At 39.2% G+C, this 13,180-nt stretch overlaps 1 protein-coding gene across 8 annotated transcripts in view; it reads right to left on the reverse strand.

Moving 5' to 3' along the window:
* Nucleotides 1-13,180, reverse strand: part of MTMR2 (myotubularin related protein 2) — a 102,197-nt gene that overhangs the window by 2,216 nt on the left and 86,801 nt on the right. For all 8 annotated transcript variants that reach the window (XM_079787940.1, XM_079787942.1, XM_079787944.1 and 5 more), the window contains 4 exons: nucleotides 11,809-12,015; nucleotides 5,869-5,961; nucleotides 2,455-2,568; nucleotides 327-503 (listed from right to left, as the gene is read on the reverse strand). In XM_079787940.1, coding sequence (XP_079644066.1) covers nucleotides 327-503; nucleotides 2,455-2,568; nucleotides 5,869-5,961; nucleotides 11,809-12,015 — 591 coding nt within the window. The remainder of the gene's footprint in view (nucleotides 1-326; nucleotides 504-2,454; nucleotides 2,569-5,868; nucleotides 5,962-11,808; nucleotides 12,016-13,180) is intronic.

Raw genomic sequence — 13,180 nt, forward strand, 5'->3', positions numbered from 1 at the left:
TAATTTTATGGTTGGGGGTCACCACAACATGAGGAACTGTATTAAAGGGTTGCGGCATTAGAAAGGTTGAGAACCACTGAGCTAGAAGTTATCCGGTCTGACGCCTTCATTGTACAGGGGAGAAAGGACTAAACAGAAGTGTTATTTTCAAAGCAATCCAAGCAAAGTCAGGAAGGATAAGAACCAAGTGTACTGATTACCCCTCTGTAGTGCTTTTCTACTATACAAATGTAACTATAGTTACAAGTTTTAAATATGCACATAATTTTTCTAGTTACTATATAATTGCACGGATGAAAACTCCCGCTGTGTATTGTACAGCATACCTGTGGTTTCATACGTGGATTCCACCTCACGTAATATCCCACCCAGAGCTCTAGGTGGCGCATGCTGGCTACTGGATAAAGGACGTGATTGGAGTAGCTCCCATAGAGAGGATTAGTGAAGTCGTCCTGCTGGCTGTTTATGTAGGACCACAGTGACACTGTCCTTTTAGGAAGGTTCTGTGAAAGGAAGAGAGATTTATCACATGAGCTCTTTGTGCTTCAGATGAAAGTTATAAAGAGGTATGTTGTGATCCCTTTGACACTATAGTGACAGCCCACTTACATTAAAATCAGAGGGTATTGGGAAACAGTGCAGTTCCTCAGAAAGTTAAACAGAGTTACTGTGCCCACAATTCTACTCTTAGGTTTGAAAACAGGCACATGAAATCCTGTACACAGATGTTCAAAACAGCATTGCTTATAATAGCCAAAAAGTAGAAACCCGAACGTCTTATCAACTGAACAAATGGACAAAGTAGTTTATACTATGGAACGTTCAGCTATAAAAAGGAATAAAGTATTGATACCTGCTACAAAACAAACCTTATGCTACGTGAAAGAAGCCAGACACTGGGGCCACATCCTGAATAATTCCATTTCTGTGAAATGTCCCAAAGGGGCAAATCCACAGAGACAAATTAGGGTTTGCCAGGGACTGGGAGGGCAAAAGAATGGAGAGGAACTTCTAACAGGTACACAGTTTCTTTCCAATGTTGTGAACATAGTGCTGACGTTTGTACAACTCTAGATATATTTAAAACCACTAAACCAAGCTTGTCAAACTTGGGGCCTGCTGACACACTTGTACTAAACTATACACTTTTTGAAAGAATTTTGTGGAATGCAAATTATACCTCAGTAAAAATGTTCCTTTTTTAAAGTATCAAGATATAGTAAATTCTATTCAAGCCTCAAAAAAGTAAAGTATTTAGCTATTCTGAATTATCTAACATTCAACCAATTCTTGAGTGCCTACTGTGCAGGCAATTATTTACTGTATGCTAGTAGACACTGAAGATATTATGGTGAATTAAAAATATAGTCCAGGAAGCACTTACTACATGGCAATGACTGTAGTGTTTTGTATGGTTTATTTAATCCTCACACCAGTAAGTACTATTACTCCTATTTTACAGAAGCAGAAATTAACTTGCTGGAGGTCACACAATAAGTGACAAATCCAAGGTCTGAACCAGGCAGCCTGGCTCAAAGCAAGCAACTCTCCACTCTGCTTTAGCAGTGGTGGGGACGTCTGGCCCGGGGGCCTTTAAAGCCCTCAGCATCATTTGGTCAGGCCCTGCCAAGGCATTAGGAATGACTTCATTAAATGTTTGACCAAATATAGCAGGCTAATTTTTAAGTTGATAATGTTGTATGGCCCGAGAATGATGTTATAAATATCCAAATGGCCCTTGGCAGAAAAGAGGTTCCCCACCCCTGCTTTACAGAAAAGCATGGAAAATCTATTTTATAGCCACCTTTCTAAAAATGAAAATTGATGCAGAGATACACACTGATCAATAGGATTAAGAATTTCATACAGAAGTAATCCTTATATGGTTTGTTGTAAATAATACCAACCACCAGTAATATCTTGGGCGAAATGGGGTAACTTTATACACAGTATCGTTTCAGTGTTTGAATGTTTTACAGTATTATTTTACAATTTTAAATAAAATGACTCATGAACAATATATTTTCAGATTTGAGCTATCCATTCAAATGTATATGTTTTAATATATATATATATATATATATATATATATATATATATATATACATACATATATATATATATAACCAATTATATTTTTCTGCACCTGCTCTGAAGGGTTTCCATCCTGCAAGGATAACAGGACTGGTTCTCCTTAGCAGACACTACTTCCCACCCATAACTCACCTGGCAGCTAGCTGGCATCTTTAGCATTGCAACAGAGGTACTTTAAAATACTAGTAGATCAGGCTCAGAGGTATGGGAAGAAGGAATCATATTAAAGCATATAAAGTAAAGTATGGCCAAAGAAATCATTCAAAAGAACAACTGTTTAGTTGCAATCCATCACAAAATACACTCTAGTAGGGAAAATACATGTTGAGGGTAGACCAGGACAGGGGCTCATTATTTTACCTCTTTTCCTCTCTGCTGTTCACTGTTACAAAGGAATGTTCCAAATAAACAGCTATACAGGTGGTCCAAAATGGTAATGAGAAAATATTCGTTGAATTCAAATGCTGTAGGAAACTGCAAATCAAACACCACAAACACAAAACTATTAAGACATTTTTTTCAAGCATATTCACCCTGTAGTATATGAGTAGATCCTTTATAATATTGAAAAGTATGCTAAACAATATTCAAAACTATATTTCTAAGCCATTATGGCATTATCCACTTGGTTTTCTGTTCAAAAATCACTTTACCACTTAGTTCTAAGATTATTTCTCCCAAAATCTCCTTTTCTTATGCAGTAAGAATTTGAATGGTCTGACCTTGATATTTCTGATCTACATCTGCTAGCCCCACAGCCTGAGGAATTTTGACCTGGGCAACTCTAATCTTTCTCTGCCAAAAATGACCATAAACAACAGTAAGATTGTTCTTTAAATTTCAAAAACATTGCTTTGTTTTTAGAAATTACAAAAAAAATAGCATCAATGTCTCCAAAAAATGTCAGCAGTGCACACAAATAAGTATCCCAGGCAGATGTGCAGACCATTTAAAAGTGAACCTGCTTATCTTTTCACAGAACATCCAGGCAAACGGGAGTATCATGTAATCCAGTACTTTGGCAGCCTCTTTCTAACTAAAGAAAATTCACTTTCTCCATAACCTAACGGCAGGGCCTATTGGATGTCTTATACAAACAACACAATTTGTGGGGAATTTATCAAAGACAAATTACAGACCACAGGAAGGTAAAGGATTTAGTTTAATCCATCCTGTCAATGTAATAGTTCAAAATTATTCCAACGTTTCCATGTAAGATTGTACCAATTACACAACTGAAAAGGAATTCCATGAACATTTAGACCGCAGAGTTGGGAAATAAATATTCATTCCAAGTAAGTTTTTTTAGAATGGTCCCTACCCAGTAGTGAAGGAAAATAGCATGAACTGTAAGCAAAAGGGACAGGGTTAAAAACTTTACCTTAAAATTTCCTAAATTTTAGGAAGCCATAAGCAGGGAAATATATCAGATTTCTCAAAGAATGAATGGTAACTCCATGTTGTGGCTATGGAACTGAATGAATGCAGCAGGTGATCAAGCACATGCCAACAAAATTCCAAGTATTTGTAAGAAACTTGGTCAAATCCCATTTATTTACAAAATAAATCCTATCACCTGATTGTTAATACTCTTAGCCTTATTTATTAGCCAGCTATGCGTGCACTCTTGACTCATGAAATAGCAATCCAGAAGAGCTGAGCCTGTGGGTAGCTCAGTTATGAGAAGACATCTTAATCAGTGGGCATTTCCTTACAACAAAACAAATAGAGCATTAACTGCTGGCATTGCTTTTAAAATCTTAAACAGAAGAGGAATATTTTGTTCTCCTTACATATTTAAAATCTCAAGGGTCCTTCATCCACTGCTTCCTGATCCCAGGAATGAAGGGATGAAGATGCGGGTAGGAACAGAGATAGAATATGGCTAATTGCAACATAATCCTCATTTTGACAAATGTGCAAGTCTCTGCACAAACATGCAATTTTTTGTAAAATTGACGATTACCAATAAACACTAACATTTTATGTTCAGGAAGAAAATGTACATAAAAACCTAACTAGATGTCTAAAGAATCACTTCTATAATGTATTTTAGATTCTAAGAAACAAGATTAAACTGATTTTCTAATTTTTAGTATCTTAAGCTCAGCATTGAAGTAAAACTGCTTTTAGATATATAACATAGAGAAAGTTAACACAGCTACTAAGGAAGAAATGTACTAGTCATATATTCTGCCATGTAAACAACTGGTAACTTTGATTTTTTATTTTTTTTTGTAACAAGCATACCAGAACTAATATATTCACTTAGACTGCCCCTTAGTCCTCTTGGGAAGCAGCCCACATAAGCATCAATGATGCCATGGCTTCACACAACTTTCCTAGTTCTTTGATATGGCATTTGACTTTTGCTAACAGCCAAATGCTATTTAGAAACTAAATATGGTAATGGTCAAAAATGGGTCCTGCCCTGATCAGTTTGGCTCAGTAGATAGAGACCGCCCTTGGACTGAAGGGTCCTGGGTTTGATTCCAATCAAGGGCACATACCTCAGTTGCAGGCTCAATCCCCAGCCCTAGTGGGGGCACATGTGGGAAGCAACTAATCAATGTGTCTCTCACATGGATTTTTTTTTTTTAAGTGGGTCCTATTGTTTTTAGTCAAAACCCAAAAAAGGATTGGTAAGGATTTGTAGAGCTGATACACTACCTCAAAGGCAATTCTAAAGAAAAATTTCACACCTGTTCCAAGAAGTAGTAAACATTAAAATAAGTATGTAGCATCTCCCCTCCCACAACATATGAGAACCTAATGCACAGAACAAAACTGAATTGTATACACATTCGTAGTATATGTGTGAAAATACCAGCCTCATAATATTGTAGTCTTATCTACTACAACCCAATTTAACCCGGTAAGTTTCCAAATAATCCACCCAAATTGAAATTCTTATTGGGGGGGTGGGGGGTGGGGGAAACGACAAAATTCAGTATACACTATAATGGATGTATTTTTTCCTAAGGATCACAACTTTCTTCTAATGAAATAAATAGTATTTTCTTAAAGCTAAAATGTGACCTTTCTAAAGCATAGCTGAGCCAGCAATATCCCTACCTTATATTCACATGGGGATCTAACTAAAATAAAACAGACTCCCAGCTGCCTGAGGTCTAATAAACCCTTGGGTGATAATTGACATACCAATGAGCTGTATCCAACTTTTGGGTTTTGAGATGATTTTTCTTGAGTAGAGTTAAATATTTTTATGACCCAAACAAACCCTTGCCCCATTAGGGGGTGATCCCATAATTACCCAGATTTTTTTCTCTTTTGGACTATCTAAATATACCAAACCATTTACACTAAATTTCACATTGGTTTGTTAGAAAGTTGGTAGAAGCTCTAAAAAAACATAATATATCCGTACCTAAGAAAAAAAAAGAATCTATTATATACCTACCTTGCCATAATTTCCCACCCAACCCATTTTTTCATTAAATTTACTTGCCTGTTTCTTCATTTCTTTACCTTTTTAACAATATGCAGATGAGCTTTTGGGTGAAGATACTGCCGTGATGTTACTGTCTATAGAGGAAACCTCTTGGGTTATTATGGAGCCACTCACTGAAATGCTAATGGAATCAAATTGTCAAGTGTTTAATACTACTCCCAAATAATATTCTTTAGCTTAATTCACAATGTGATAATTAGGTAATAGTTATGTTACCTAGAAACCTTACAAGAATTCCAAATCTCCAAACTCCAACTGGAAGTCTTAAAAAAGGGATGTAAGAATGGATATATATATGTTACCTGTCTTGTCATTTGCCAGACACAGTCAATGAACTGAAGAAAAACAGGCGATCTATCTGCATCTGCATGATTCTTATCTCCATGCCCGAGTCTCTGAAGAAAGATGGTAAAATAACATATGAACTTTGTGGAGTTTTTCATTTGCCAATGAAAATAATTTTCCAATAAAAATACTATTTTGTCATTATTTTTAAAAAGTCAGAAAATCTTTTTAAAAGAACATAGCAAAGAAAATAGCAATCACCATCACCCTACCTATGAAATGTCTATACAGTAGATTGTGCACCTGAAATCTGTATGGTTTGCTAACAAGTATCACCTCCAATCCTACATAATAAAAGGGTAATATGTAAATTACCATCACTCCGCTACGTCCGCGATTGGGCCAGCAGGAGGCGCAGGGGGCGGGACTCGGGGTAGCCGATTGGGCCAGCGGGACACTGAGCTCGCACCGCCGCGAGCTCAGCGTCTGCACCATGGCTGTGCTGCGGCACAGAAGGGGCCTCTGGGGCAGCAAGCCCACGCCCTGCTGCGGACCATCAAAAGCGGGGAGTGAAAGCGGGGGAGCTGTCTGCTACAGCACCAGCGGACCCCCTGCCATCAAAAGCGGGGAGCAGGCTGCTAGCAGTGTCCACGGAGCGTGCTAGGCTTTGCAGGGCAGTGGATATGGCCTGGATGGCAGGTTAGGCCTAGGGGACCCTACACGTGCATGATTTAATCATGCACTGGGCCTCTACTAAATTCAATAAAAAAAAAAAACATTTTTTATGTGCAAACTGCCAGGTTTAACATGTGATGCTTTTAACAGGAATTACAACTTAGTTTAATAAATGAAACCTAGGCAATCGAACCAACAATCTTTCAGTGCACAGGATGATGCCCAACTAGCTGAGCCACACTGGCCAGGGCACATGCCAGGGTTGTGGGCTCCATCCCCAGTAAAAGGGGGCAGGGGAGAGGTGAGCAGCTGATCGATGTTCACTCTCACACCAATGCTTCTTTCTCTCTCTCTCTCTAAATTATATATATGTGTGTGTGTGTGTGTGTGTATCTCCTATATAATAAAAGGCTAATATGCAAATCAGCTGGCAGAACAACCGGTCACTATGATGCGCACTGACCACCAGGGGGCAGATACTCAATGCAGGAGCTGTCCCCTGGTTGTCAGTGCACTCCCACAGAGGGAGTGCTGCTCAGCCAGAGCCTGGCTCACGGCTGGTGAGCGCAGGGGCGGTGGGGGGAGCCTCTCCCACCTCTGCAACAGTGCTAAAGATGTCCAACTGATGGCTCCCGACCTGTGAGAGGGTGCAGGCCGGGCTGAGGGACCCCTCCCCTGAGTGCACGAATTTTGTGCACCAGGACTCGTGTGTGTGTGTGTGTGTGTGTGTGTGTGTGTGTGTGTGTGTGTGTATGTGTATTAAAATCTTAAAAAAGCAAAAAAGAACAAGAAAAAAACACACGCACGAAACCCAGACCTAAAAGGCTGATAAGATTGGAGTAGTCAGACCTCAGAGCCCAGGTTTTTGTTCTGGAGATCTAATTTCCCCCTGAATATTATGCTATTCTATAAAGTGCCCTTCTCCTTTAACACCTTGGCCAGTGCATGAAGGGGACCTGTTGCGTCTTAGCTCCAGTCTCTTTATCAAGAAGAATCAACATTAGCACAAACCTTCATAAACCTTTAAAAAATGCTTCACTTCTGCCCTCCAAGCATGCACTCACCCAAAGTTCTGTTTTTCTTCCTCTGAGCACCTTTGCCCCAGATGACTGAAACAGATCCCTGTTCCCTTTCCTAAAGCCACTGATTCTAAAAATAGGGTCCCTAGACTTCTGGGGAGGGGGTGACTGTGAGGTCAAAACTAATTTCATAATCCTAAAATGCCATCTGCCTTTTTCAATTCATTGATGTTTGCGCTCACGGTGAAAATGATAAAGGATCACTTAGGAGCTACCTTAGGAGGAATCAAGCAAGCCAGTGAAATCAAGCTGCACTGTGGTTACGTTCTGTCCTGCCGCACACTCGCACTTAAATGAAAGGGACAAAAGCCAATCTCTGGAGCAGTTTCCTTGATGAAGCAGTAAAAAGTATTAACTTCATTAAATACATTTTTTTACTATTCTGTGTAACAAACGGGAAATGCACAGGAGGCGCTTCTGCTGCAAACTTAAGTAGGACGGTAGGAACTGACACTTTTTCACGGACCATGGACCATCGTTCTGACTTGAAAGAACAACTGATATGTGAACTGTGGTTATGAAGACTTGACTATCTTGCAGGCTTTTTGAAAATGTACAAAGTGACTGTGTCACTTCAAGGAATACAATGGACAGTAGTTTGATAAAATTCAAGCTTTTGAGTGAAAATTAGGTTTTTGGAAAACTTTTACCTGCCACATGAGTTTGATAATACTTAAAGACTTCCGATAAAATCAGTGGTGGTATTAACAACTGTGGTTTTATGGGATTATATAAAGAAATGCATTAACAATGGAAAAGGTATATAGCTCACTAAGCATTTTCCATATACCCAACACCTGATGGTACAAAATCCTGTGTAGGTAAAAGATCTATTCAAGTGCGATACAGACCAATAGAATTTAATGGAACAAACAAAAACCTCATTGATTTAGTTTTGGATTGCACATTACAATTAACCTCTACGAAACCACCTTTTAAGTTTTGGTACAATAACAAAGAAGAATACCAACAATTCCCTTAAAAAGCTACTAAAAGACGCTACTTTTCAAACTACGTATCTGTCTGTGTGTGGTCAGATTCTTTCCTCATATACTTCAACCAGCAAAACATACTGCAGCAGAATGAAGGCAGAAGAAGAAATGAAATTTAGCTGCCTATAAAGCCAAATTTCAAAAATTACCCCCAAAACATAAAACAATGCTTCTCATGAAAACTTTTTTGTTTTGGAAAATATATTTTTCTTTAAAATATTGTGTTTGTTAATGTTTCCCCAAAATTCATATTTTGAACTAATGTGATGGCATTAGGAAGAAGAGTCTCTGGGTGGAACCCTCATGAATGGGGTTAGTGCTCGTATCAAAAAAGACCCCACGGTGCTCCCGAGCCCCCTTCCTGCATGTGAGGACTGTGAGAAGATGACAATCTGCAACCCAAGAGTGTCTTCACCAGAACCTCACCATGCTGGCACTCTGACCCTGGACTATTAGCCCTCAAAATAGCCCTGGCCAGTGTGTTCAATGGTTAGAGCATAGGCCTGTGCTCTGGAGGGTTGAGGGTTCAATTTCCGGTCAATGGTACGTATATGGGTTGCAGGTTCAATCCCCAGCCCTGGTCAGGGAACATGTGGGAGGCAATCTCTCACATTGATGTCTTTCTCCCTCACTTCCTCCCTCCCTCTCACGCTCAAAAAAAAAAAAAAAAAAATCAATGGAAAAAATATCCTTAGATGAGGATTAACAAAAAAACCCAAAAAAACTGTGAGGAATAAATTTCTGTTATAAGCCACCCAGTCTATGGTATTATAACAGTCCAAATGGACTAAGATAAACAGATTTCTTTAATTAGTGTTCAAGTTAATTTCTAATATGGTAAATACTGACAGACATAAACCATGTAAGCAAATTTCTCTGGGGCCATCAATAACTGTCAAGAATGAAAGAGGTCTTGAAATCAACAAGTGTGAGAATCGTTGCCCTCTATTAACCATGTGTGAGCACAGCATCTTGACCAGGTGTCCTTTATTGGTCACATTCTGCTTTCACATAACACCTGGGGGAAATGGAGTAGCTAACCAGAGCTGACAATTTAGGAATCCATAGCAATTTCAGTCTGATATGTTTATGGTTTTGGTCACGTTTATATAACATGTGCAGCTTTGGCTAAAACTTTATTCTTTGAAGTACGCTTTTTTGTGTTTTATTTTTAAATAGTCTTCTCATTTTATAGAGAATTGAAAACGTGAGCCATCTAAATAGATACTCCAGATGCCCAACTTCACTGTTCAAGTTCAAAAGAGCAGACTACCATTAAATGTGTTTCTCTCAAGCCATTCATAATCAATGCCCACATACCCCAGCAACTACTGGATACTAAAGGTTAACATCTGGGTAGACATCTTTCACAAAGGCTTTCAGCTAATCTAGAAAAATGCTGCCACGAGCCACAATCTCAGTGGTTTTATGGTCCCTGACACACTAACTCCTCCCCTGTCCAAGATTCTCTAAACCTGACCTTCCCTCATGGCTACTCTTGCCACACTCAATGCTATCTAGACATGTGCTCACGCTGCTCCTACTTTCTGTGAAAATATTACTCCTCTCCAAATTCTATGACTGCAACTAACACATATAGACATTACATGAGAACCAAGTTTTCTGATTCCAAATTTAGTGTTTAGCAGAAACTACTTAAATGTGTGTTTATGTAATAGCTACACAAATCCAAAGTGTGATGTAACAAAAAAGCAAATGTGAAAGGGACATAATAACCCCACTCCTATATTTAGGAACTGTGATTAGTTCTGGCTACCCACTTGCAGAAAGGTCCAGAGGCCGAAACCGGTTTGGCTCAGTGGATAGAGCGTTGGCCTGCGGACTCAAGGGTCCCAGGTTCGATTCCGGTCAAGGGCATGTACCTTGGTTGCGGGCACATCCCCAGTAGGGGGTGTGCAAGAGGCAGCTGATCGATGTTTCTCTCTCATCGATGTTTCTAACTCTCTATCCCTCTCTCTTCCTCTCTGTAAAAAAATCAATAAAATATATTTAAAAAAAAAAAAAAAGAAAGAAAGGTCCAGAGGACAACTAGGATGGAGGAGCTTAGGAAAAGCGAGGAAAGTGGATGGCTAGCCAGAAGAACTGAAGACTATAAATGACATGAGCTGACAGCTACTTCCTAATATTTGAGGCCTATCTTATATGAACAAGTAGTTTTATTTGTTTTCTTATCTCCAAAGGGGAAGGTAGAAACATTGGGAAGCAGATTTTAGTTCCCTACGAGGAAGAGGTTGGGAATAGGTAGACTTTCCGAAGGGAGACTGACAGCCTCGGGGAGGGACTGAGGCCTTTTCCCTGCGGTGTGAATGAAGACACCAAACAGTCACTGTGGGACACCACAGATGTTCAACCACTGTTGGGCCCTGACTTCCTTCTGACTCTTAAATTTGATACCAATGATAACATCAACATAATTTTGAGACTTACAGAAGGCACAAAAATTTGTCATTTCCATAAAACTAACTGCAACACTTTATTTTAATTTACTGACTTTTAGGAAGAGAGAGATACATCAATTTGTTGTTCCACTTATTTACTCACTCACTGGTTACTTGTTGTATGTGCTCTGAGACCGGGGATCAAAGATGGAACCCTGTATCGGGATGACGCTCTAACCAACTGAGCTCTTGGCCAGGGCTGCAACACTGGCCAAGTGTTTAGTGCCTTAAAGAGGATAACAAGAAAGTTGTTTTATTCCAACTCTGAGTTACATTTTACTTTTTTCCTTTCAGTCCCCGTTTTTTTAGACCCTGATCCTGTGTGAGCAATGCTACTTTGTAGGGCTACTTTAAATTGGGAATAATAATTCAGCCATTCTAATCTTTTTTTAAGTCTACAGGAAAAGCTAGAAGTGCCTTGTAATTCCATACCATTCTTGCTAATCTGAACTATCAACTGCAGGTGGACAGGAGACACCCATGGAAATGGTGGGATGAGCCCTGACGTTTCCTGGTAGAGATCACAGAAGAGACTGGGTCAGGTGGCTGGCAAATAGCTGGTCCTAGCTCCAGGCTGCAAAGCTGGGACGGGAGACACTAATGCTTTCCAAAACAAAAAAGTTCTCCTGAGAAGTTTACCCCTCTAGAATAAATGATCCATTCTAGATGAATATCGAGTGAATAGAAGGCATTATTTTCACATGCCTGATGTGGGATGCATGGAATACATTGAGTCAAGGTTCTTTACTCACAAGCTGAAATCGATGTCCAAAGCTCAGCCATTCTTTCTCCACGAGGACTTCGAACCCTTGGATGGTGCGGTAGTGCCCGTCCAGCATGAGCATGGCCAGGGACGTCAGCTGGGCGGTGCGGTCCCAGCCATCGCTGCAATGCACCACCACCGACGTCTTCCCTGATTCGACTCTGTCAGCAATCCGGAGAGCTCCGGCAAGAATGAGCTGCAAAACAGATTTTTTTTTTAAATAAAAAAATTTTAAATGCTTCCTTCTTTAAAATTAATAGTTTTTGCTAGGGATGACTGTCTCAATAACATATGGGGGGGGGGGGGGGGAAGCATCGGTCCCTTCCTAAAAACAAATTTTTTAAGTGGTAGAAGGCATATAAATTTTGCTTTTGAAACTAGAAAAATCTCATAAATGCAGACTCCTATTTATCTGCACAATGAAATATACAAATGAAAGGTGCCCTTGGGTTCTATAGAAATCAACATTATAAGAAAGAAAAAAAGATCCAAGTTCTAAAAAGGACTGTTTCTAAGAATTTTCCAATGTTCCAAGTATCATCCATTTAAATTAAAATACCCCAACTGAAACTTGTTTCTGGTATGCTTGCTTAACCAAATTACAGTATTATGAAACAATAAAATTGATCTCTTTTAAGATATTCCATAGCTTCCACAGCATTTATTTTACTCTTTTTATATATGGCACATAGCATACAGAGAACACAATATAAAACTTCAGAGTACTTTTCTGTATGAATGAAAATTCTCATCTGTTCAATATATTACCATGTCTATTTACTGTTATCTAAAATAATTTCAGTTATTTATTTAAATATGCATAGACTCTGCAAAATAATTTACTGAAGATGATCTTGAGTTAAAAGTAGAAAAAATTATATGTAACCAAAACAGAAACAGTATACTATTCTTTAAAATAGACATTCTAGTATATTCATCTCTCAGTGACTAGATCATACTTACAGAACAGCATGGCTCCACAAACAGATCAGAATGAAAGAAATGTGACTTACTCCCAGGTTAAAGACTCTCACAACAACCTCCCTCTGACCTTCACCGTCAGCATGCTCGGGAAACGGGGTGCTCGGAAGCAACCTCAATCTTGACTATGCCACAGAGTCATCTGGGAGCATTTCTTTTTTCTAAAATGCCTGGACTCCAATCTCCACTAATCCTAACTCACTATTTTAAGTAACTTCCACCGATAATTCAAATGCATATCCAGACTTACAAATCACTGACCCAAAAGGAGTGGTCATTTTAACTCATGCATTTGTTTATAATAATAAACATTTATGGGGCCCCTCACTACGTGGCAGGCACTGCTCTAGGTGCTGGAGATAAAGCAGTGAACAGAAGAG

Source organism: Cnephaeus nilssonii (genome assembly GCF_951640355.1).
Source record: "Cnephaeus nilssonii genome assembly, chromosome: 13".
NCBI classification, from domain to species: Eukaryota; Metazoa; Chordata; class Mammalia; order Chiroptera; family Vespertilionidae; genus Cnephaeus; species Cnephaeus nilssonii.